Source organism: Nycticebus coucang, chromosome 1 (assembly GCF_027406575.1).
Source record: "Nycticebus coucang isolate mNycCou1 chromosome 1, mNycCou1.pri, whole genome shotgun sequence".
Taxonomy (NCBI): domain Eukaryota; kingdom Metazoa; phylum Chordata; class Mammalia; order Primates; family Lorisidae; genus Nycticebus; species Nycticebus coucang.
In genome coordinates, this window is record NC_069780.1 from 30,269,092 (window position 1) to 30,293,526 (window position 24,435).

A 24,435-nucleotide genomic window follows, 5' to 3' on the forward strand; every position below is an offset into this window, starting at 1 on the left:
CAATTGGGCCATGCACAGTGGGTTATGCCTATAATCCTAGAACTCCGGCAGGCTAGGTGGATCCCCTGAGCTCAGGAGTTCGAGACCAACCTGGGCATAGCCCAGCATTGTGGCGGGCACCTGTAGTCCCAGCTACTCAGGAGGCTGAGGTGTGAGGATCACTTGAGCCCAAGAGTTTGAGGTTGCTGTGAGCTATGGCGTCACTGGCACTCTACTCAGGGCCATAGGGTGAGACTCTTTCTGAAGAAAGGAGAAGGACAGCAGAGGAGAGGGGAAGGGAGCCTGAGGGTGGGTGTCTGGGTCACGGGGGCTGAGCCCTCATGAACCATGAACAGCCTGGTGCCCTCCTGTCGATTTGGGGCCCTCCTGTTGTAATGAGTGAGGGCCCCAGTGTTAGTTAAACAACCCCTGAAAGCTGGGTTGAAAGGCACCACCTCCTCCCTTCTTGCTCCCTTTCCCTCCACGATGACGTGCCTGCTCCCCCACCCCTTCAGCCTTGATTGGAAGCTCCCCCGAGCCCTTATTCAGAAGCAGATGTTGGTACCACGCTTCTTGCACAGCCTGCAGAAATGTGAGCCAATAAACGTCTTTTCTTTATAAATTACCCAGCCTCAGGTATTTTCTTCATAGCAGCACAAAATAGACTGGCACACACCCCACTCCTGATATTTCCTCTTAGTAATTTTCCATTCACTGACCCCACTCTGACCATTGCCTATAAATCCCAACGCGTCCATGCTAGATTCAAAATTGAGCCCAGTTCTACACTGAGGTCTTTTTTCCCCTTGTGAGAATTAGTTTTATGTCGGCTTGTCTAGCCGCTGGGAGCCCAGATTAAACGTTATTTCTGGGGGTGTCTGTGACAGTGTTTCTTGATATGAGTAGCATTTGGATCAGTGGACTAGTAAAATCAATTGCTCTCTTCAATGGGAGGCCTGAAGAGAATGAAAAGACACAGGGAGGGAGCATTTGCCCCATTTTTCCTACCACACTGCTTGAACTGAGACATCGTGTTTCATTTTCTCCAGCCCTTGCTCTAAAATTTACACCACTGGATCGCTGGGTTCTCAGACCTTGAGACTAGAACTAAATTACACGACTGTCTTTCTTGAGTTTCCAGCTTGCAGACAACAGATCATGGGGCTTCTCTTGCTTCACAACTGCATGAGCCAATTCTTCATAATAAATATCTGCAACCAGGTCTGTTTCTCTGGGGATCTCTGACTAATAAACCCCTAAATCAATAGTTCCTGAATAAAGTCTGTTTTTAACCACTTTAACTGCTATCAGGCCCTGGTTTTCTTTAACAATATCGAATACAGTAGCCATGCAATTAATATAATGCACCTTGCACTAATAGTTTCCTTAATTCCACAGATATTTATTGAACCAGTCAAGTCAGGGTATAATATTGATGAGGAAATCCAGAGATTGACATCCTAGAAAGGAAGAATAGTATGAAGACAAATCAGTCATAGTCCCTTCCATCAGGAAACTTCAATAACCACAGCAGAAATAAATCAGATACACCAACATTTATAAAACCACAGAGAAAGTGATAAACTCACTAGAGACATAGTAATAAAGAACTAGGAAAGTTCCTATGAGGGAGAAATGATAAAGCAGAGGAAACAGTAAAAAAGGACTTTGAAGCTATCACTCTGGGAGATGAGGATGTTGCTACAGTGCAATTAGGGAACTTAGGAAGAGAAAGGCATTTGGGTTGGTTTTAGACATTTCAAGTTGCAATGCTGGAATGACTGGAGGACATTCTCTGAAAAAGGTGGAGGCCAGAGATAAAAAGGTGGCTTCTTATGCAAAGTGGGAAAGAAAGAGATGATCAAGAGGAAAGGGGGCAAAAGCCCTGGAAATACACATACCTTTATGCAAATGCAGGATAGGGAGCCAGAGAATGAATGAGACAAAGGGAGACAAGCCAAAAACATAAAAAAGAATCTAGGCCAGTAAAATGCCTCTGGTGTTTGCTTGCCTAGGATTCCTTCCTCATCATCCAGTAACAGACGGCCAAGGAAGCCCCCTTCCCTGTGACTTAGATGAACATATGACTCAGACCGGTCCACTCTCTGATAGAACTACTACTACAAAAGTCTTTCTCCACTGTGAGTCTGGCCGTTTGCACTACCATGTGAAAGAAGACAACCTAGAAGTGGAGAAAACCAGATTTTCAGCATCACCACTAATACGCTGGATACAGCTGTGCCTGAAGCTGATGTGCCTCATAACTCTTCAGTCATCTGGACAAATGATTTCCTTTTTTTTTTTTTTTTTTTTGGCTTAAGGTAGAGAAAGTTGTTTTTTCTTTCACTCTTACACATTAAGGAGTCCTGATTGATACATACTTATTCAAAAGTCATTTCATAAAGCTAGTGAAGGAATCATAACCATCTAACCTGCAGGAAAACAAATGATAAGCTTTCCACCCTTCAGAGCATCTCCATCTGTTCCTCCTTTTCTCAACACACAGGCCATTTTCTCTATTTGGCTGCATGTCCAGTGGCACCCATTAAATAACACAGCCTAATAGGACTATCTGATCTTCCATCCATTGTGCCAATGCCTTCACATCACACCAGAAGTGAAATATCATCCCATTCAATAGCCACCCCAGAGCTGGTTTCAGATTTTGTTTTGTCACGCACGGTGATTCTGTGGGAAGCTGAGCAGCTCAAGCTCCCAGTAAGGACCCTGCTAGGTGTACCTGAGTTCCCTCCGTGGGAGGCAAAGCTAGGGAGAAAAAGCACGTTGGAACGCATTTAGATTCTGTTGACAATCAAAATTGGAATGAAATGTCAAGTCCAGTCTGTTTTCCCAGGCCGTAAAGTAACTGAGCCATGCAAACTTCAAGCTCCATTGGAAACCCCAAAGGGAGCCAAAGGCAAACCAGGATTAGCATCCCAGTCTGAAAAGCCCTACCTTCTTTACTTTCATTGAGTTCTCTACCCTGACCTACTCTGCCACTGACTGCTGCAGCTATTGTTTTTCAGCAAGAACTACAGCTTCCTTCTGGAATTTGCCTTGTCAGCAGCTACGCAGCTGCGATGAAAGCCAGGTAACCCATCCTTCCCACACCCCAAGTGAATGGCAAGCTCCTGTTCTTCGAAGAGATGCCACAGTAAGAGGTTTCGTAAGAATGCACGTGCAATCTCTGTCGACTCCGCACTCGAAAAGCCCGGGCCACTTCTCTTTCATTCTCTGTCCTCTCTTCATTACCCGAACAGGCTGACGGCACCTTCTCTGGGGCAGGTATTCTGGTAGGTGCCGAGAAGCAGACGTGGTTCCCGTCTTCACTAAGCTCACCATTCAGCAGAGGAAATAGATACACTAGTAAGTACAACACAGACAGGCAGAAGGTATTGTCAGATCACAGGGAAGAGGTCAGGGGACGCTTTCTGGAGGAGGAGACACATGTGCTGAGTCTGAAATGTTGTTTTGGGGCATCTGATGACCGAGGACATCAGACACGAGCCACAAAAAATTAAGGGAGAGAACACTAACACAGATGAGGATGTGATTAGTTGGCAAATTAATTTTATAAATAATAGTTAGCACAAGAGTTCTGAGAAGCATGGAAGAGCTATAGTAATAGCAACCATAATACACGCTTAAGATGTAAATCTCTGTTAATCCCCACATTGACTAGTAAAGTAGATTTTAAGAGAAATCAGGTGAAGAAATCATGTCTTAGGAAGGTAAGCTGCATGAGAATAAACAACTTTTTCTTTTTTGGCAGAGACAGAGTCTCATTATGTCGCCCTCAGTAGAATGTCCTGGCATCACCCAGCTCACAGCAACTTCCAACTCCTGGGCTTAGGCGATTCTCCTGCCTCAGCCTCCCGAGTAGCTGGGACTACAGGCGCCCGCCACAACGCCCGGCTATTTTTTGGTTGCAGTTTGGTCAGGGCCGAGTTCAAACCCACCACCCTACGTATATGGGGCCGGCGCCCTACCCACTGAGCCATAGGCACCACCTGAGAATAAACAACTTTTAAGTGTTAAAGATAGAATTCAAACCTGTGTCTTTTGATTTCTAAGCCAAAACCATTGCTGCTATGTCTTGGTTGAACACCAAGAAGAACTCAAATGATGTAAGGGAGAATTATTTAGACCCTGCCAGAGTGTGTTTTTTGTAGTCCCCACTACCAAATTCAATCATAAAGTGAAATGAACTCTTAGATCATATTTAGGATCCTATCCAGAGAAAGACCTCAAAGGCAACACTGCAATTCAAACATCAGCTGTGATGAGAATCTCACCGTGGTGAGAATTAAGAAGAAAATGAAAGATGGCAGTGATTCTTTGTCCCCCAAGATTATCACTCAAACAGGAAAACTGAGCAGGCGCCCCAGCCACTCTCAGGCAGCAAAAGCTGACAGCCTGGAACCTGGCACCAAGGTCTCTGCTACAAGCCCATAGCTGCTGATATTGCCACAAAATACTCCTGCAACAAGATGGCCCACCCTAGACTGTCTGGGTGTATGACATCGCCAATGTTTTGTTTCCCTGTTATTATTTTAAACCCAGTGTTTTTGCAGCTCAGGTGGAGAAGCCAGTGTGTTGATTTATCCATCTGATCTACCATCACATAATCATATGACTGGCTGCAGATTACTAAGGATGCACTTAGAGGACAAAACGGTGGAGTTCAGCATGATGATTTAATGGGAAAGAAATCTCAGGGATTCCTGAGCTCAGATTGATGTTGGTATTTACTAATACTGATAATACCAATATCAGATACTGGACACGCAGTAGTGCTCTGTAAATAAAGGTTGACTGAATGAATGAGCAAATAAATGAACCTGTCATTCGTCTTCCTAGCATTTGGGGGAACCAATAGGAAAAATGGTTTAAGTTCATAGTAGCAACCAAAACAAAATTATGAAAAAAAATAAAAAGAAATCAAGTACAGAAAGTGACATATACATAAGGATATTTCAAATATGGCAATTGGGCAAAGATCCCAAGAGAACAATTTAAATGCATAAATTTTAAATGGCGATTTGTTTGAGTTTAACCGTTGAGAAGCAGTTTCTGACCTTTGAAGCAAATGAACAGCCCTAGTAATTTATCCCTTTCGGGGTCACTGACCAATGTCATGAAACGGATGACTTAATTGTGCCACACTCGCCGCAGGAGCATTCAAAGCAGGAGCAACTGAGAAAATCACTTCCAGATTTGTTCCTGCTGCAGTAAGGAGCAACCTGTGTAAGGAACTGAAGTTTCACTCCAAACCTCCTTGATGTTGCTCAGCACGCGTACACACTGAATCACCCTCTGTCAACCTTCTCTTGCCGTTTCTCCTCTTAAATTCCTCTTCAAAGTTTACTCGTTATTATTTATCAAGATAAAAGACTGAATTTTCTAAGATTTGAGCCAAGAATCCTCTATAAAAATAATCTCTAAGTTTAATAAGTGGCTAATCAAGTGATCCTAACTCTATTTCCCCAAGATCGATTTTTCCCTTTTTCTCTCTGGGTGTTCCTACACTTCTCACTGAAGCTGCTCTGGGACTGATGCAGTCTGACCCACTCACACACAGTCACATACACACCCTCACATTCACCCTCAAAACTAGTCCTGAAGAGGGGATGAAAGGCACATTTCCTAAAAGTATTATTTAAAAAAGAAAGATGGCTTGTTTTATAATACACTGTTAGAAAAAAGATGATTACAAAATGGTATGTTTAAATAACACCACTGCTATAAATAAGGTTAAATATAATCTGTGGATATAAACTCTATAAATGTTAACAGTGTTTATCTCCAGATGGCAAATTTACAAGTCATTTTTATTTTTTCCTTTCTGTTTCTCTATATCTGCCAAAGTATTAAGGAATGCACTTGTATTCCAGTTTCATTTAGAAAAATAAAACTAAATCATCATTCTGTTGGCTCCCCTAAACATAATTAAGACAGGTTGGAATTTGCTTATAAAGATTTTACTAAAGAAAAAGAAGTGTTAAAATCTACAAAATGCTTTTTAAAAGAGGTTTACAAAGTTTTCTGACTTTACCAAAACTACTAGTAAGTTTCCCCACCCTGTCCCCATTTCACAGTCAATTTCTCCAGGACTTTTCAACCCTAAAAGCCTCGTATGATGTCAGAGCACAAACAGGTGGCCTTCCCATTCTGGTGTGCCTACAGGTGGCAGGAGCCTCCCTACTTCCTATCACCTGCAGGAGAATCCCATGGGCCTTCTATTTGCTGCCAAAATCAAAAGGCTTTTCTACCTTGCCAAGGACCTCCCACTCAGTCCCCCTGGGGATAAAGTGTGGTAGGCCTGTCTCTTTAACACAGGACTGGAGAGATTCCAGGAGGAGGAATGAGCTCATCCTTCAAAGCCATCCCCTCCTTGCACACAAGGACGGGCCTAGTCCATGTGACAATCCATTAGCGTGATGGTTCTCAAAGCAGGGTCCAGAGACCCCTGGGAGGTGCCACGTCTCTGCCAAGAGAATATGAAAGGTCAAAATTACTTTCATAATATTACGCACACTGCCTTTTTCTTCTTCACTGCCGCGCTCTTTCATGTGTGAACCATGGAATTTCTAGAGGCTAAGGGACATACGACAAGCAAGTAAATGGATACATGCAAATCCAACTGTCTTCTATTGAATCAGACTTTAAAGTCTGCAAGAATGTAAAACAATACCATTCTCCTTACTAATTTTTTGGTCATGGAAAATGCGTTATTTTTCATCATGAAAAATGTTAGCATCGAACAGGTTCGTTATTATGTTTAATAAATTAAGAAAATATTTTATGTTTTCTCAACATTAATTTCTCTAATGGTAAGTAGTAATTAATAATAGATATAAATCACATACAAGAAGGCTGTTTGGTGTCCTCGAAAATTTTTAAGAGTGTAAAAGGGATCCTGAGGCCAAAAAGGTTGAGACCCTAACAGATAAGAATGGCCAAAAGACAAAGCCCTTATATACCCCTTCACCGAGGACTGAAGAGCTTCTAATCGATTATTTTTCTGTTTGTTTTTTGGGGCTTTTTTTTTCACTATTCATTTATTTATTTGTTTATTGTTTTTATTAAATCATAACTGTGTACACTGATGCATTTATGGGGTCTGATTTGATATACAATGTGAAATGCTTACATCGAACTGATTAACACATCCATCACAATTATACTCTTTTCTTAATAGTTTTGAAATGTACCATTGCATCGTGCACACTAGGTGAGGTCCCCCCAACCCTCTCTCTCCTCCTGCCTCCCCGCTACCCTTCCCTCTCTCTCCTCTTCCCTTCTACTTTCTGGACTATAGTTACATTTTACCATTCGTAGGAATGTGTAGGTGATTATATATTGATTTCATAGTAGCATTGAGTACTTTGGATACTTTTTTTTTCCATTCTTGAGATACTTAACACCATGGAATACTATGCAGCCATAAAAAGGATGGAGATTTCACATCTTCTATGTTTACCTGGATGGAGCTCAAACATATTCTAATTGATTCTTATCAAATATACTTCTCATCCTGTTTAACTCTGTAAGACTGTCTCTACTGAAGCATCTCTGTCAGGGTGGCCCTCCTCTACTCAGACCGGTCCCCAGTATACACCAAAAGAGCAAACAAAAATCCTTATGAAAATACATGTTTCTGCTAAGAGTCTAAAAGGCTAACACTTAAGAATCCCAACTATCTGCCCCTAATCTTCCTTTCCCCTTTTAGCAACCTCTAAAAGTACACAAATTTTCTCTTCCAACCAAATAGCTCTAATAAGCCTTGTATTTTACCTTCACTGTAATTCACATTCCCCATGAATCCACCTGGAATTATGATACACCTCCTCTGAAACTATCCAACTCCTATCTGTCCCTACCTCCTCTTCCTAATACTGCTAAACTCACTCCCTTTTCTCCAGAATCCAGACACCCATAGTATTTATTTGTTTAGCACATATTGGGTACTTCTTTATATTATTATCTGTTCACAAAAATAGATATTTCTTTAATAAGATCATAAACATATACAGAAGATGGACTTCTTCCTTTCTATAGCTTCCTCACCCCTAAGGCTTTGAACCTGTAAGAAATTAAATTCATAAACACTCACCAATTTCATAGAAGAAGCAAAAGGAGTAAATGAAAGGAGATTGGAAACTAGCACATGGTATCTAAATATAATTCAGAGAAATACAAATCACTACCTGAAAGTCATTTGCCAGGACCTCTGAAAAGCCAAATTGTGTCTAGTCACGAGTTTTCTGCTCATTCTGTGAAACTCCCAGAGTCAGCTCCATGTGGCTCTGATGCTACAAATAAGCTAATACTGACACCAGTGTTTCTAAGTAGCCCTAAAAGCCAGGCTATAGAGCAAGTCCAAGCCTGAATAAAGAGAAAGAAATCCTGGAAAGTTCATAAATTAAAAGTAATGAAAACTTTCTTATTTATTTCTACTCAAACAACCTATGGATTAAGTTTCAACAAACTGTTCTTGGATGCTTTTCTGCATATAATGGGACCACGAAAAAGTACACGTGCCTATTCCACTTCCTCACCTCCCCAGTCACTCCTCAACCCACTGTGATCTGGCTTCTGTCCCTCCCACTTCCTTGAAATTATTATACACAAGGTCACCCAGAACCTCCTTACTGCTAAATACAATGGGTGCTTCTCAGGCCTCACCTCTTTGTTAATCTATTTTTAATTCATTTGTCTGCATTTAAAAAACAGGAATTTCTGGTTTACCTTGAATTAAATGAGGCATCGAGGTTGACTGAACTAATGTAGAGAGTTATGTTGGAATAAAATTAACTGGTAAATATTTATCAGTTTAAAGCTTGAAGTTATTTATCACACATTCACTCATTCAAGAAATATTTCTTCAACACCCCCTATAAGTTAAGACACCAGGCTAGTTGCAGGAATAGAGAAAGTGATCAAGATAAACCCAGTCCCTCACCTCATAGCTCTTACAGACTATTTCGGTTCAGATAAAAACATCAATAATTGCAGCATGACCTGGTAAGTGCCATGGGGGAATCCATGAACGTGAAGAAGACAGGGTCATCAACCTACCCTAAAGTAATGGGATTGCCAAAGGCTTCATGGAGAAAGCCACATCTAAGATGAGATGTGAAGGAACAAGAAGGATGGAGATTGGAGAAACATGAGAGTGGGACAGATGAAACAAGGCCGTGAGTGCCAGGCAAGGAGGCCAGACGTAATTTGAATAGTAAGGGAAAGCTACGTGAGCATAGTGACATGCTCGGTTTCGCCTGTTAGCAATATGAGTCTGGCAGCAATGTGGAGAATGGAGAGAGCCACGGGACAGGACTGGATACAGAGGGTGCCAGCCGCAGCAAAACGGACGGTTAGTGAGTACTGACGCATGCCAGGCCCAGACAGAATGATTAGACACACCAACTAATTTCATCTCCGCTGCAATCCCATAAAGTAAATAAAATTTTCCCCATTCACAAAACACAGTGTGGGAGTTGAAAGAAATTAAATGAGAGATCTTTAGACGGGACTTATGTGCATTTAATATGGCAAGGCTAGAGCAAGAACAAGAGAGAAAGGAGCCAAAATAATATCCAGTTTCTCAGCTTAGTCCAGCGAGCATATGGTGATGCTTCTCACTGAGATGGGCGAAACAGGAGGACCAGAAGGTTTTCCAGAGAAAGAGATTGGGTTGATGAGTTGCATTGGGGAGAGGTTTAGAACTGTCGCGGTGGGGAAGGAGATAGAGTTAGACAACAATCGACATCTGGCTTGCCAGGCTGAATCTCAAGAGAGACATTTGAACCAAACCAACCCATCTGGAAAACATGTCCAGATAGCTAACCACAGCCATGGGAGTGATTGGGGCTGTACAGAAAGCACGCGTAAAGTCAAAAGACAGTGGGCTGAGACGGAATGTTGAGGAACACTAACGTGAGTATTTAAAGAATGAGCAAAGGAAATTGCAATTGAAACAAAGCATCCAGAGCGGTAAGAAAAATATGGCAGAAACGAGTTCAAACAAGAAAAGGAAGTGTTTCAAGTAGGATGTAATCAACACCCTCAAAATTAACGGAGAGGGAAAACCTGAGAAGCACCCATTGTATTTAGCAACAAGGAGGTTCTGGGTGACTTTGTGTAGAGGAATTCAAGGAAGCGGTGGGGACAACAGCCAGACCACAATGGGTTGAGCAGAGACTGGGAGCTGAGGAAGTGGAATAGGCATTCCTGCATGTCCACTGTCCAGTTGCACACAGAAAGTAGAGCACAAAGACCAGGGAATATTCGGGGGAGTCACAGCACAGTGGCCTCACTAATTGAGCATCTGATTAAAATCAACACATAGGAAAAGAACAGAAGATTCAAAACTAGAATATCTGATCTCCCAAACAAATTGGTCACTTGGCCTGACTTCCATCAGATGACTTATTTGTGTCTCCATTTCTAGGGAAACTGATACATCCTGATTCTCTCACAATGTTGTTTTTAGTATCAAATGTCAATAGATGGAAAACAACTTTGCAAGATTGAAAAATCGTTTATAGAGGAATTAGTAATAAGTTTTAGAGCTAGCCCTAATTGTTGCAGGGACAGCTTCAACAAGGAAAAAGAAAGATCTTTCTTTTTTTTTTTTTTTTTACTCAAATAGGACAGTCCCATCAGCAGGGAACACCTTCCTGCTTTAAATGATTGCATAGTTCCCAATGGCTTGCCAGTTTCTTGACCTCCAGGCACTTGGATGACATGGGAGTCACTCTCAGCTATTTGTAAAACATGGCAGCTCCTTCGTGGGATGATACTCTTCAGCATGAGCAGGAACAGTGGGGTAGAGCATTGATCTGAGGTCTGCTCACCCTGGAGTAGAATCCTGACTCTGCCACTTATGAGTTATCTGGCTTGGAGCAAGTTATTTAACCCGTCTAAAGCTGGATTTCTTCAAGGGAATAAGGAGAGTACTTGCCCCATCAGGAGAACTAAGGGGATGGTGTATAAAGACACACCTGGGCACAATGCCTGGCACCCAAGAAGTGCTCCACAAAGTGTAGCTACCATTCTCACCAGGGCAGGACCTGCTTCCTCTGCTATGGTAAAGGCCCTGCTCACAATAGTTACTGTAAATGGCATTCACTGTGAGTCTAAGGACAGAGCCAGTGTCTGGTTTTTCACTTTAAGATGCACAGGTGAAGTAATCAATGAATACACCTAAATTCTGATGACTGTGCTTCTACAGGAAACCATCTGGCTTAGAGCAAGTTATTTAACCTGTCTAAAGCTGGATTTCTTCAGTCAGTATTTACATATACAAACCCTATGACCTGTACCAGCAACAGCAAGTATCCCTTAACAAAAAGGTCTGTGTGTCCTATAGCACATGTGATCAATCTCTGTATAAGGTAGGACCTGTTTCCCAACTCAGCATCACTTACTGATCTAACTGTGCCATTTCTACTGAAGGTTGCATTAACATTCTCTTTCCCTTCCCTTAAAGAAACACCTCTCTCACTTTCCCAGTTAGACCCAAATGGCTTTTGTTCTCTTATTTGCTTTTCAAATAATAGGTTCAGCTAAACGCAGAAAGTCCTGGGGTTTTTTTTAACTTTCAAAACTCATATAGAGTTCCATATCGTCTGAGAAATAGATCTAAATTTAAAACTATCATTCTATCAATTTCTGGACATTTCATATGGCCTCTCAAGTAGTCACATTTCAGTAGTGAAGCCTATTTGGGGCAAATATGATAAAACAGAGACACATCCTAAATATAGTCTCAGAAATTGTCTGGAGGGGAGGGAATAATTTCACATTGAAATAATCAAATTATCTCTGCTCCTAAGGTTTACATTTTCAGGAATTTATTACCAGTATTTGGGGAAAGGTAAAGACAAAGCATTTCTCTGAGAGTCACTGAAAGCAAGAACTGGAGTTCAAGTCACTGCATTGACTTAGTTCACACTGAACTTTTTCCTTCATTAATCCTTATGTCTTTTTATAGCTGTGCTTTCCACTAAAAATTGACCCTTGGGTGCGCAGGTCTTCAATGAGATGATTTTGTTAAGAATACTATAGCTATATCAAGAAAAATAGTATGCTGATAATAACTATATACTTAGCACATAATTGAAGGGAGACATGATCCTCAGTATTTTACACGTACTGTCTTTTATTATTTTTTTTTATTAAATCATAACTGTATACATTGATATGATCATGGGGCATCATACACTCGCTTCATAGACCATTTGACACATTTTTATCACAGTGGTTAACATAGCCTTTCTGGCGTTATCTCAGTTACTGTGCCAAAACCTTTACATTCTACATTTACCAAGTTTCACAAATACCCCTGTAAGATGCACCACAGGTGTGATCCCACCGATCCCCCTCCCTCTATCCACCCCCCCCTTTCCCACTTCCCCCTATTGTTAAGTTGTAACTGGGTTATAGCTTTCATGTGAGAGCCCCAAATTGGTTTCATAGTATTATTATTTATTATTGAAGTAATATAGGTAATGAAAAAAACTTATATTTTTATTGTGTTAGTACATGTAACACACTAAGTAAGTGTGTGGGGCAGCACCTGTGGCTCAAAGGGGTAGGGCGCCGGCCCCATATGCCAGAGGTGGCGGGTTCAAACCCAGCCCTGGCCAAAAACTGCAAAAAAAAAAGAAAAGAATAAGTGCCTGAAAATATGGTTAATGTTCAAAAGACATTTTTATTCTTATTTTTTAGTTCAAATGACCACCCTATGAGTAAGGTTCAATTTTTTTTCAATTCACAGATGTGAAAACTAAGGATTGCAAAAAAAAAAAAAAAAAGATTCAGTCACTTGCCTACGATTTCCCCAGCAAGTAAGCAACAAAATCAAAATTTCAGCCCAGGTCCATCTGACAACAGAGGCCAAACTGTTAACCATCCTGCTGTATTCTCTAAAATGGTTAGAAATTCAAGAAGCCCACCAAATAAAATATAAAATTATGGATTGTTTCTGAATCAGATTAATAGAACTAAATCTTCAGAGGCCTTATCAACGCTCACTTTATTTTTTTCTCTAACTATTCAGTTAGTTATTTAAAAAAGAAAAAAAGTTCAAGGTGTTAAGAATGTGGAATTGAAAGGCATGATGCTACATTTCAGGTTTACCTTTGAACTAGACTCACAGGTTTTTGTTTTTGTTCTCCTTAAACTTCAGGCCAAGAAAAACAACAGGGGATCTTTGGAAGAGGACAGAAACCAAATTAAACAAGGCTCCGTTCTGAAGGTTGTCTGTGCTCCCAAATCCCATCATCAGGAAAGTAATTCAATGATAGTTTCACTTCTTTACAAAATAAATCTCGAAACTGACCCATTTGAAACAGACAACTGAAAATAGTTTAAAAATAAATTAGTTTCTTTTACAAACAGGAATCTACTGTTATATGGAGTTGGAAATGAAAAAAACTCCAAAAACTGCAGCTTCTTAGATTGTCTAGTATTTAGTAACACTCTTTAAAAAATAAATAAATAAGTTGTATTGTAAGTGAGCCTAATTATTAGCTGTTTGCACTTAGTAATGTGTATATCCCTTGAGGAAACACTACTCTGAACACAAGTAACTTGCAAACTCTTATTACCAACCACATTAAGCTGCCTTTATCAAGGGTTGCTTCTCTCTTCCCTGAGGAATGTTGATCCTTCTCAACTTCAGGTTTTAATTTCCATTCCTACTTATATTCCTCTTTTTCTCTCCTTATCCCTACTACCACTAAAAGAAACTGACAATATAGAGGACTCAGAAGCACATTTGAATTGAAAGAAAACACCCTTCAAGTACAGACATAATTGAAAAGCAATGGATTTTTATGATGGGGAAACTAAGTCCCTGCCCCTCAGTACCTCCTAAGCTGGTGTAAACCATGGGAAGTATAGTAGCTGCAAATCTCCCACCCAGCTACTCTACCTTGAACATCCCTAGAGAGAAGTAAAAATCTACTCCCATTAACGAAAGAAGTTTTCCCCACCCCTCTTCTGAGAACTATGTATGAAAGCAAAAAAACTCCCATCTAGCAGCAATGTCTGCCTACACTTAGAGTCGGTGATCCTGTCCAAGGACTCTGCCCACCTGCTCTTCCCTCCCGGCTTCCACTCATTCCCCAATGCTTATGTACGGACCACCAACACTTCCTGGTGTGCAGCCAGGAATGTAGTTCTTTCAGAGGCCGATAAAGGGAAATTTCCACTCTGAACTGCCATAAGGAGCGTGGATTCATTGCCAGAACCCTTCTAGAGTGAAAGTGTGAAGTTGACTGCAAGTTTTCACGCTAGACATAGGTATTTCTCTCATACCCAAAGTCTATTCACAGAAAAAGTACTACTGTTGCTTAAAATATTGTCCCCCCACCAAAAAAATTCATAGTATATGAAAGAATGAAAGGAAATATCATTCCACAAAAAAAGAATTCATGGTTGTGTCACACTTTATGGGGGCAAGACATGATTGCAAGAGGGACTTTACCTAGCAATTGCAATCAGTGTAACCTGGCTTATTGTACCCTCAATGAATCCCCAACAATAAAAAAAAAAAAAAAGAATTCATGTAACTCACGTGAAAATCCATACACACATTTGGTACAAGCAGATATTCAATCAATAAATATTTTAAAAATCAAACAGAAAAGCAGAATTGCCTGCATTGTAACTCTTCCAGGAGGCATTTCCAGCCAGAAAGGATCCTTCCCCCTTCTAAACCAATAGCATATGCTGTCTAGTAGCCACTTGACAATTGATCACACACACCCTCCTGATTATGCCTTCCAGTGTTAGCTTTGGTGATTACTCAACTACTGCAATTTCGTCTTGCATTCTTAACTTTTCACAAGTTCTCATCTTATTTCCTAATTATATTATAAGGTCTCTGAAGACAAGGACCAGTCATCATCTTTGGAGCCTCTGTAGCTCTAGTTAGTTCCTTAAGGTTGAGTAAGTAGTGGGGCCAGGTAAGTTATCAATGATGAGTAACTTTGTCCATAGTCCAAACTCGGAAGTAATGGTTGCTCTGGTTGGTCTGTTATAGACTATAACTCAAAACATGCACTATAGCACAGTGTTAAAGGTTGCCCAGAGTTGCACCACTTAATTCAAGACTTCACTACTTAACCTCTCTGTGCCATGTTTTCCTTATGTGTAAAATGAAGGTAATAATGGTACCTCTAGCATAGGATTGTTGTATGAAACGTGATAAATAAATTGGTTAAAAGAACTATGTCACATAGTAAAATAATAATAAATTCTAGCAGTGATTATGTATGAAATGTATCATACAAAAGGGTCCATGTTACTTCTAGGAAAGTGGGTAAAAAATGCAATTTAGGGAATAGATATGGTAAGAATGAGAAGTATTTTCCTAAATGGTTCCCAATCACACCTGCCATCAGGGCAAACTAAGCTCTTGAAACACAATAAGTATACCGTGCACAGTCAACCAATGTGAGAGTGCTATAGTGGATCAGAATGGGGCCATTGTCTTGGAGGATATTTGACAAGAGGCCCAAGTAAAGCCCTGCCCTTCCGGTTTCTCACCTGAGTAAGCAAGTTAGAAGGCATTCCTATCAGGTTTACCACCACCATTTCTCAGCAAATAAAGGCAAAAAAAAAAAAAAAAAAGAAAAAAAAATGGTCTTTCTTTATCTCTTTTGTCCACAGTCAGTGCTTCCCAGAAACTCCCACACCTAATCCATCACTACCCCCACCCCAGGAAAAGTGCAATGATGACAACAAGCAATGCAGGTATGCAGTGACCACATGTGCACAGTGACCACACACAGATGTGCCCTTCTGTTTACTGCACAAACTAGCCTGGCCATCCACTGATATGAGCCAAGAGTTTCCTCACCCCCTCTCTCTCTGGTGAAGAAGATAATGAAGGAAAAGATCTAATAGTTAAATTACCATTATAGGCAAAAGACTGAAGTAGAAAATGTTTACCTTTATGGCCTTTTTCATACTCTTGATCCATGCCTGCTATTCCAGAAGATTCTGGAGGCAGAGGCTTTCTATTGCCTTCGGACTATCTCCAGATTCAAGTAATCGTTACATCTCATGCAATCCACTGCATCTGCCTCCTTAACTCCCACCTTGACCTGCTCCAATGCCTCCGAAAGAGGTTAAAAACAGGGTTTCAATAAGTAAATGACAATAGGACTATGAAAGGAAAAAAACATGATGTAAGCCAAGGGCTGCAAAACACACTGAGATATAGGCAGGAGAGAAAAAGTGCCAGGCTGACCGACACCGTGAAACAAAGGTCATGCCCAGCTCCCACCTGCCACACTCCCTCCCACAGCCCAGCACCCCTACAGGCCCTCCTTGGCAGACTGACCCTCTCGATAGAGACAGTTCCAGCAGCTTAGTGTGATCATTTGGAGAACTGGATTTTTCCTTTCATCAGCTGTTTAACCAGTATCTTCCCATACAAATGTGGACGTAAGGTGTTTGAGAAGAAGAAATGATGGGAAATGAACATCTGAACAACCCAAAGACAGCTCTGAGGCCATTCTGAGATCCCCTAGATTAATGACCCCAGGATATGCAGACACTTGGGGCTTCCAGACTTACACCCAGAAATAAGGACCCCAGTGATGCACCTGGCAGAGAGAGTTCCCTCCCCCTTCATTCTTTGGGTTGCTGCTGCTATTCAATAACCATAAAAAGCAAAACAATAAATCGAATTATTCTACTGTCTCCAGCTTGAACTCGGGTTACTTTCATATCTATTGCAAAGCAACAAGTCAATATCATTTATGGGAAAAAATATTAGAAAACCTTCCCAAACTGTTTAGCAAGCCTCCAGAGTTCACCCATCTATTACCTGAGGGAAGCTGACATAATAAATATAACAGACTTCATTCAAAGGAACGATGTTATTTGTAGACGGAGCTTATAAAAGATTCAACTAATTCCTGGCCTATAGAAACAAACTATTTTCTCAGCCTTTTTTAAGGCAGAATATCAAGTTTCTCACAACAGACCTATACACCATAGACAGTTTACTCTACTCCACTACAGAAGTTAATTGACCATTGCATTCTTGAAGGTATATAGACATTGATGGCCCTATATTTTACTTCAAATTAGATGACTTCATCCTGGAGCCTATATGAATGCCTGGGCTTACATCCATGAATTGCCAGCAAAGCAATGGATTCTTATGGATTGGCATTTCATTTGTCATCATTTAATCAACAATTGTTTTTCATTACAACTTTTTAGAACATCAAAGAGATGTTTGCTAACCCCGATTAAGCAGTAAATTTTCCTTGGCTTCACTGTGTTTCCAAGCTAATTATGGGCTGCTTCCTGTCTCAGAGGCTGTAATGAGGATGGTTAAAAATGCAAACCTGAGAATGAGAAAGGAGATGTCAGCAAACACATAATTTACCTATTGAGGCATCCTATCTGCTAATAAACTGAAAGTCACATTGCTAGTAAACATAAGCAATTACCCTAAATAAGTTAGGCATATTTTCTAGAGTCTGTGTGACATAAGGGGTCTTTTGCCCCTTTAAAATTCATCAGCACCTCCAGACACTGAAAGATAAGGAGATCATTTAAGTCAAAACAGTGTGTGGGCCACAGATACGCAGCTTCAACTCCAGTCCCTAAGCTTCTTTGCAAGCACAAGGCCATACCTACCTGGAAGTATTGCTGTCAGCTCAGCTGTTTCCCCTATTGGAAGAGAAGGCAACTAGCCAGGAAATACTTAGGAAGTTATTTGTTTTATTTTCTAAAATATCAATCTGGCCATTTCAGTTTTTCCAACATATTTCTCAGAAACTAACCCAAATGCAATGCCATGGCCAGAACTGGAACTATAGACAGTTTACTAAAAAAAAAAAGTGAGACCACAAAACCCTTCTAGATCAAAGAGAGCCCACCTCTATACCCCCACAGCATCCGAAAGTTCAACGTCTTCTTCAGTACTGTGTATTTTAGTTGAGGCAAGATAGTTCTAACCAAAAGAATACCAACCTGCCTATAATGTCATTAACAAGGAATTTATCTTATGAAAGTGCCCCTGTTATCTAAGGCCAGATTCATTAGGAAATAACAAATCTCCAGGAATGAAGCATTTCCCAAACACCTTGGACCACAAAAACTTTTTGTAACAAACTAACACCATCCAAAAGTGGCAAACAGTCTGGAAAAGACTGCGTGCTGCTGTTCAACACCAGGTATCAATCATCAGTGCAACAGGAATAGAAGGAAAAAATCAAAACGGCTGAAGAAAAAATCAAAACCACTGAGTTAACTCAATTTTTTAAACGAGAGGGTGGTTTGGGAAGGTTGAAGAAACCACGCTTTGACTACTTCACAATTTTAAGAACTACCCAAACATTGAATGTTTATTACAGAAATTATTAGAAATATTTTACTTTTATGTTTCCCAACAGGTGTGACCTTCAATTGCTCCTAGAGAGTTCAAGGTTGTCCTTAAACCCAAGGTATTACCAAATGCCTAGATAATGCCACGTGTATATTGGAGAAAAAACGCACTTTTTTATTTTGAATGAATATTAAAATCAGACACCTAGCCTAATACATGACAAAGAAACTCTAAACTCTAAACTCAGTCTGCCACCAACTTGATCACCAAATTGTGATCCTGGTCACAACGCCTCCCAGTTTCCCCATCTGTAAAATAGGTCTTTCAGTTCTCAATGCTTCATGTGATGCACACACAGGAGTGGGAACTACATTGTGTCTGGTTTCTAACTGGCCACTGTTACACATTGAGCAACGGTTAAGGAGGCTGGCATGCGATTCCTACCTTGCTAGCTTTGTAGGAAATGGGTAAGCAGTTATCTTTGGGGGAAGACTTAAATATGTCATTTCTATGTAAAAACCATCTCTTAGGGTGGCTTCCACCCTTAACTACTTCATAAACTTTTCTTTCTTTCTTTTATTTTTAAGGGAGAGGCTATCACTCTGTCACCCAGGCTAGAAAGCAATGGTGCCATCACAGCTCACTGCAGCCTCCACCTCCCAGGCTCAAGCCATCCTCCTGGGTCAGCCTCCCGAGTGCCTAAGACTATAAGCACATGCCATGAAGCCTAACTAATTTTGTAATTTTATTGTGGAGACGAGATCTCGCTGTGCTGCCCAGGTGGTCTCAAATTCCAAGCCCCCAGTAATCCTTCCTGCCTGGGTCTCTCAAAGTGCTGGAATCACAGAAGTGCTACATAAACCTTTACGCAAAATCCTGGAACCACAAGCGTTCGACCTTTCAGGTGACCAGGCACAAAACTGCAATTTCTGGCTGCCAAATCCCTTAACAAAACCAGCCCTTTAGCCCGTTAGCCCTGTCTAGCGAAAATCAAGTGCCACCAATTACTGCGTCCCGTTTTTAAAATATGAAGACATTCTTTCCCCTGAACTTTTCCCAAATAAAAATGCATTATCCCGTGGTGAAGATTTACGGACCCCGAGGACACAGGGCGCGGGCCGGCCGCCGTACCTGGTTGAAGTGCAGCTGGCCCGGCTCCGGGGCGCCCCGGCCGGGGGCGGCTCCCAGCTGTTCCAGCAGGCGGCCGAGCTGCGCCGCCGACAGGCTCCGATTCGCGCCGAACACGCTCAGCACATCCTCGCTGAAGGCGAGCCCGGGCTGCTCTGCGGCTCCTCCAAGGCCGGCGGCCGCCAGCAGCAAGAGCCCGGCCACTGCCCTGCCCGGGGCCATCCTGGCCGGGGCTTCCCCTGGAGGACCCGCGGCGGGCAGGCGCGCGCGAGAACGTCGGTGCCCAAGGGCGCGCGGGTCAGGCGGCGGCGCTGGTCCGAGTCGGCTGCGGCGCCCCTAGTTCTCCGCCGCCTTCGGAAGATCAGCAGCCGGCGACCTGCGGGTCATTGAAGTCGCCGCACAGCCGGGGGGAGCGATAGGCAGAGTGGGCCCCCCGGACCTCCTAGAGAGCCTGAGATAAAGGAAACAAAGAGGGACAGAGATAAAGGCCACCGGCCCACCAGCCGGCCACCCCCGGGACAACGTGGCAGGTGCCCTAGAATGCCGGGCCCGGCGTGGAGCCAGCCGCCCCGGAGCCGGGTTTGTGAACGCCTCAGGATTTGTACACAGTGTAGTGACACACGCTCCTATCGGATGTGATGCCCCAAACCACGCCACTTGTAGGGAACAGCTAAAACCTCGCTAACTGCAGAACCCCACCTCCTCTTCCTGTCTTCCCGCGCGACTCTCTCCGCCGCAACCTTAGGGTGAGACCTGTGCTCGGTCCCCCAAGAGCTGCAGAAATCAAACGGCTCCTCGGGAGTCCTAACCGGACCCGCCCTCCCCGATCTGGTCTCTGGGACAGGCAAAGTAACAGGAAGGACGACGAAGGACTCGCTCGCCTCTCACCTCTCCTAACAGTTTGTCTCTGCGGCTTTCTCTGTGTGTGTGTACGTAAGACTCGGTCTCTGACTCCCGCTCGCTCTTTCTCTAGCGTGCTCAGGCCCTCCCGTCTCTTTCTCTCTGACAGGTCCGCTGTGAAACTCCACGATCCGGCCCAGCGCCCTTTACTGAGAAGGGGAGGAGGGCCCTGTCCCCGCCTCTGGAGCACGTGGCGACCCACTTCCCCAGCCTGAACTCCCGCGCTCGTCCACGCCGGGGCGCAGAGCCTCTCCCGCCTTCCCTCTACGGCAAAGTGCTGGTTCCCAGCTCGGCCCTGCCTGCTCCCTACCCTCACCCCTTGGGTTCACCTGATGCCACTGCCATGTCTGTCTGCCTAGTCCCCTTCTGGTGTCAGTGGTCCACTTTGGTACCTTGATGAAGCCAGCTTCCTTGAATGGAGTCTGAAGTCCCCTGCATTGTCTAAGTGGTTAACAGGAATTGCTTTTTTCTGTCTCACTTCTTAAAATCAGAGAAGAAAGAGGAAATCAAACCCGGAGCGGCAGCGTGGCGGGCTAGCTGAGCCAGCACTGCCCAAGCCGGCCCTTCCTGACGGGATATCCGCTGATCAGAGGAATGTTTATTTGTTCAGATTAGGGTTCAAGAAAAGCTGACTTAGGCGTGAGGTCAACAGGTTTGTGTAAAGTGAATAAGGTGTTTGGGGCAAAGGTTGCGCCTGGTGGATATAGTTATCCAGGCAGTAAAATGAAACCAGGCTTCACTGTTACAGCGTACAGAAGAAGAACTCAAGGCATTACTCTTGCCTTTCATCCGGAGAGTGCCCCGTCTCCTAAAACAGCATATTTTAAAAAGAGACACTAAGTCTAGACGAGGACAAGGAGATGGGGGCGGAAAGAAAACTTGATCTCCCAAAATTTAGTGATATAACTGGGGAAAAAAGACTGAGCGAAAATTCCTGGAAGATAAGGATCTCGGTGGGTAAGAGTCTCGTAGGACGTAACTGAAGGGCTCACATGGAACAGAATTTGACTATACTCTGATTCCAGAGAACAGAGCAGCAGCAGTCACTCGACAAGGTTACCAAGGGGAAGAGTTCTCTGCAGAATTATGAGAGGCTCTCTGGCAGATTTCTCTGGGATATGAAGTGATTCAAATTAACAGATCCCAGGTGACTCCCTATAAATATGTGCTAGGATTTCCACCTTGAAGGGAGATAACCTACACGATCTTAGTCATGTGTTCCATCCAATTACAAAATCTGCACATTGTACATAATATTAATAATTTACAGAATTACATTGTTGCTAAAAAGGGCAAGTATTCACCTAAGGGCCAGAAGTAAGTTGATGTCACAATTGTGCTCTTAAATCATTTAGTTCGTGGAACTCTTCAAGCTTTTTATTAGATTTTAAAATATAGTTTGTTGCCTGTTTTTCCTTTGACCTCCACCACTTGAGATAGTGTTTGGAAATTAATGAACACTTTAAATGCTCATCGATACCCAGCAAGTTGTTTGTTTACACCTTATCTGAAAATAAATTTGTTAATAAAGTATTGGATTTTTACATAATTCAAGTTTTGTGTTGTAGATTTTTTCAAATATTATTTGCTTTTCATGTTTATGTACACACATTTTGCCAGCCCATCAGCCCCATAAGACAATAAACAGTAAAATAAATAATTAACCTGCTTGCCAAATTTATCAAGTACACTTAACATAATGTAAGCATGCAATTATGAGGAAAGCATTCGGAAAAGTTCAAGTTAACTAATTACCCGTGGGGGCAAAGGTTGTGTCTGGTGACAGCTTTTCCACTCTAATAAACTATAATCACCAGAGTGCTATAAGTAGAGACTCCCTAATCCAAAAATCAAAAAATTTGAAAGTCCAAAATACTGCAAAATTCAAAACTTTTTGAGTGCCCAAATGATGCCACAAGTGAAAAATTCCTTATGTGACCTAATTTGACTAGTGCTTAAAATTAAATAAAATGTTACATAAAATTATCCCCAGCCTAGGTGTATAGAGTGTATACAAAACATAAGTGAATTTTGTGTTTAGGCTTGGGTCTCATCCAAGATAACTCTCCCTCTCTTTCTCATATATATTTAAAAATAGTTGTCTATTTTAAATTGCACACAAACTTTATAGACACCCTGTGTGTATATATATCATAACATATATATTATAGCATATATGAGATTATATGTAGTCTGAAAAAATAGGAAATTCAAAATCCTTCTAGTCCTAAGCATTTTGAATAAAGGATACTCAGCATGTACTTGGATAATGTTTTAGGGCTCCAATATGGTTTTCTATGCCATCTAGCATTACTGAAGAAAAAGGTATCCAATTTAAATTACAAAGTATAATGTATAAAATATACTTTTCTCAGAAATTTGCTTTAAAGGCCTAATAGTTTTACATTATAATGATGAGGGTAGCATGCAAAGAGCCCTGGCCAGAGTATTGAAAATGTCCTTTCTATTTCTGACTTAGTCACCTAGGAAACCTGGGAAAGTCATTTGACCTGACCAAGATCAATTTCCTCATCTATAAAACCACGTAATTGGCAAAGAAGTATCCATTCCAGCCTTCTTATTTCTAAATGTCTAATTTAGAAAGCATCTGTCAGAACAAAACGTTAAATGCCTAGAAGAGAAATAAGTTTCCAATTCCCCAATGGAAAGGACAGTTAACTTCGAATCTTGCTTTTTCTAAGAGCTTCAGATTTTCCTCAGGCCAAATCTTTTGTTACTATTACAAATAAGGAGCAAATTCGCCTCTTCTAACTTTTTGCATGCATTCCCTGTGGAAGGGCTAATGAGGACATCTGAAAGACAGCATAGCCTATTTGCTTCTTCCCCTTCCCTTCTCTTCCTTGCTTTCTACAAAGTGTCCCAAAAGTTGCCCCTGAAGTCACCAAGCATAGGGGAAATGGAAAACAGTAGCTAAATGTATCTTTATTTCTAAAGTATTTATTACAAATTTTCGCGAAGAGATGGCCAACACCTAGAGAATAATTTGTAAATATCTCGTAAAAATTTGTAATGAATATTTTATAAGAAAAGGTCCGTTTAGCTACAATTTCCCATTTTCCCTTGTGTATGGCAACTTCAGTGGTGACTTATGGGACACCCCGTAGCCCTAAAGCTATTAGATGGAGTATAGCACAGTACTTTCTGTGTGGAGGGAGCCACAGTGGCTAAAGAGGGATGTTGGAGCTTGAACAAGGGGAAAAGGGAACTGCAGCATAGGGAGTAAGGACCCAAGCAGGGTCATGTCCAGGTTGGGGAAAGGACATGGAGGATCACAGGACACATTCCCAGGGTCAGAGTATGGGCCTGCATCCCTGCACAGAATAGCAGAGCCTGAGTATGATGAGAGGAGCATCCTTCCCAGCATGGGTTGTACACTGGAAGGGGAAGGTATCCACGCAAAACACTGGCATGGTGTGGGGTGTCAGAGCCCCGGAAAAGAGTGGGGCATCCATGGGTAGTCCAGGGAAGAGAGACAGACAGAGTGAGAGAGCAAGCACGCATACCAGGATGGAAAGTGAGAGCCTCAGAGGGGATAAAGGCATCCGTGCTTGACGGTGGCCCCGACAGAAAGTCAGAGGTGGGGAGGGAGGTGCCCTAAAGAGCATAGCACGAGGTATCAGTCTATGCAGTGAGGAGGGACGTCTGGCAGGGGCTGTCGGACGGAAAGGAGATAAAGAAGGGATTAGTAGAGAAGGAGGTGGCAGCAGAAATGGATTCCTTATACAAAAGGGGATTTGCTAAATAAGCAAATATATTAAAGGGGATAAGTAGCCACTTTTCTCATTGGCAGAAAAGAGTTGCAAATATGAAGAAAGAGAAAACTAGAATGAACCCAATGGTCCTGGGTCGAAATTGGAGAGATCAATGTCAACTCAAGGTTTCCAGCACAGACACAGATAGATATAAATATGGGTATAAAGGATTCATAGCTCTGTCCACTGGGAGGCCGGACAGCAGCGACACTCTAATAGCAATGAGCATAACTGGGGCACTAGCTCTGCTTCGCAACACTATCCTCCACTAAACAGAACCAAGGCTTCTTA

General features: G+C 42.1%; 2 protein-coding genes across 7 annotated transcripts in view; one reads left to right on the forward strand and one right to left on the reverse strand.

The window, feature by feature from the left end:
• The window catches only part of SLC39A8 (solute carrier family 39 member 8), a 64,011-nt gene extending 42,124 nt beyond the window's left edge, over positions 1–21,887 (reverse strand). For 2 of the 6 annotated variants that reach the window (XM_053558148.1, XM_053557865.1), the window contains exons 1-2: positions 20,360–20,507; positions 19,475–19,922 (exon numbers count right to left, since the gene is read on the reverse strand). In XM_053558148.1, coding sequence (XP_053414123.1) covers positions 19,475–19,693 — 219 coding nt within the window. In that variant the 5' untranslated portion in view covers positions 19,694–19,922; positions 20,360–20,507. Of the gene's footprint in view, positions 1–15,945; positions 15,979–19,474; positions 19,923–20,170; positions 20,291–20,359; positions 20,508–20,700 lie in introns of those variants that run through there. The other 4 variants (XM_053557946.1, XM_053558036.1, XM_053558110.1 and 1 more) reach the window with 4 other exon arrangements.
• Positions 20,012–20,768, forward strand: LOC128590138 (uncharacterized). The gene is made up of 3 exons (XM_053597331.1): positions 20,012–20,106; positions 20,163–20,400; positions 20,481–20,768. Exons 1-3 carry the CDS (start codon positions 20,012–20,014, stop codon positions 20,766–20,768), a joined length of 621 nt encoding a protein of 206 aa, XP_053453306.1.
• Positions 21,888–24,435: the final 2,548 nt, after the last annotated feature.

Coding starts and splice junctions, on each gene's coding strand:
- LOC128590138 (XM_053597331.1), top strand. CDS start 20,012: ATGCCGGGCCCGGCGTGGAGCCAGCCGCCCCGGAGCCGGGTTTGTGAA. Junction 20,107..20,162: donor GACACACGCTCCTATCGGAT/GTGATGCCCCAA, acceptor CGCTAACTGCAG/AACCCCACCTCCTCTTCCTG. Junction 20,401..20,480: donor GCGGCTTTCTCTGTGTGTGT/GTACGTAAGACT, acceptor TCTCTCTGACAG/GTCCGCTGTGAAACTCCACG.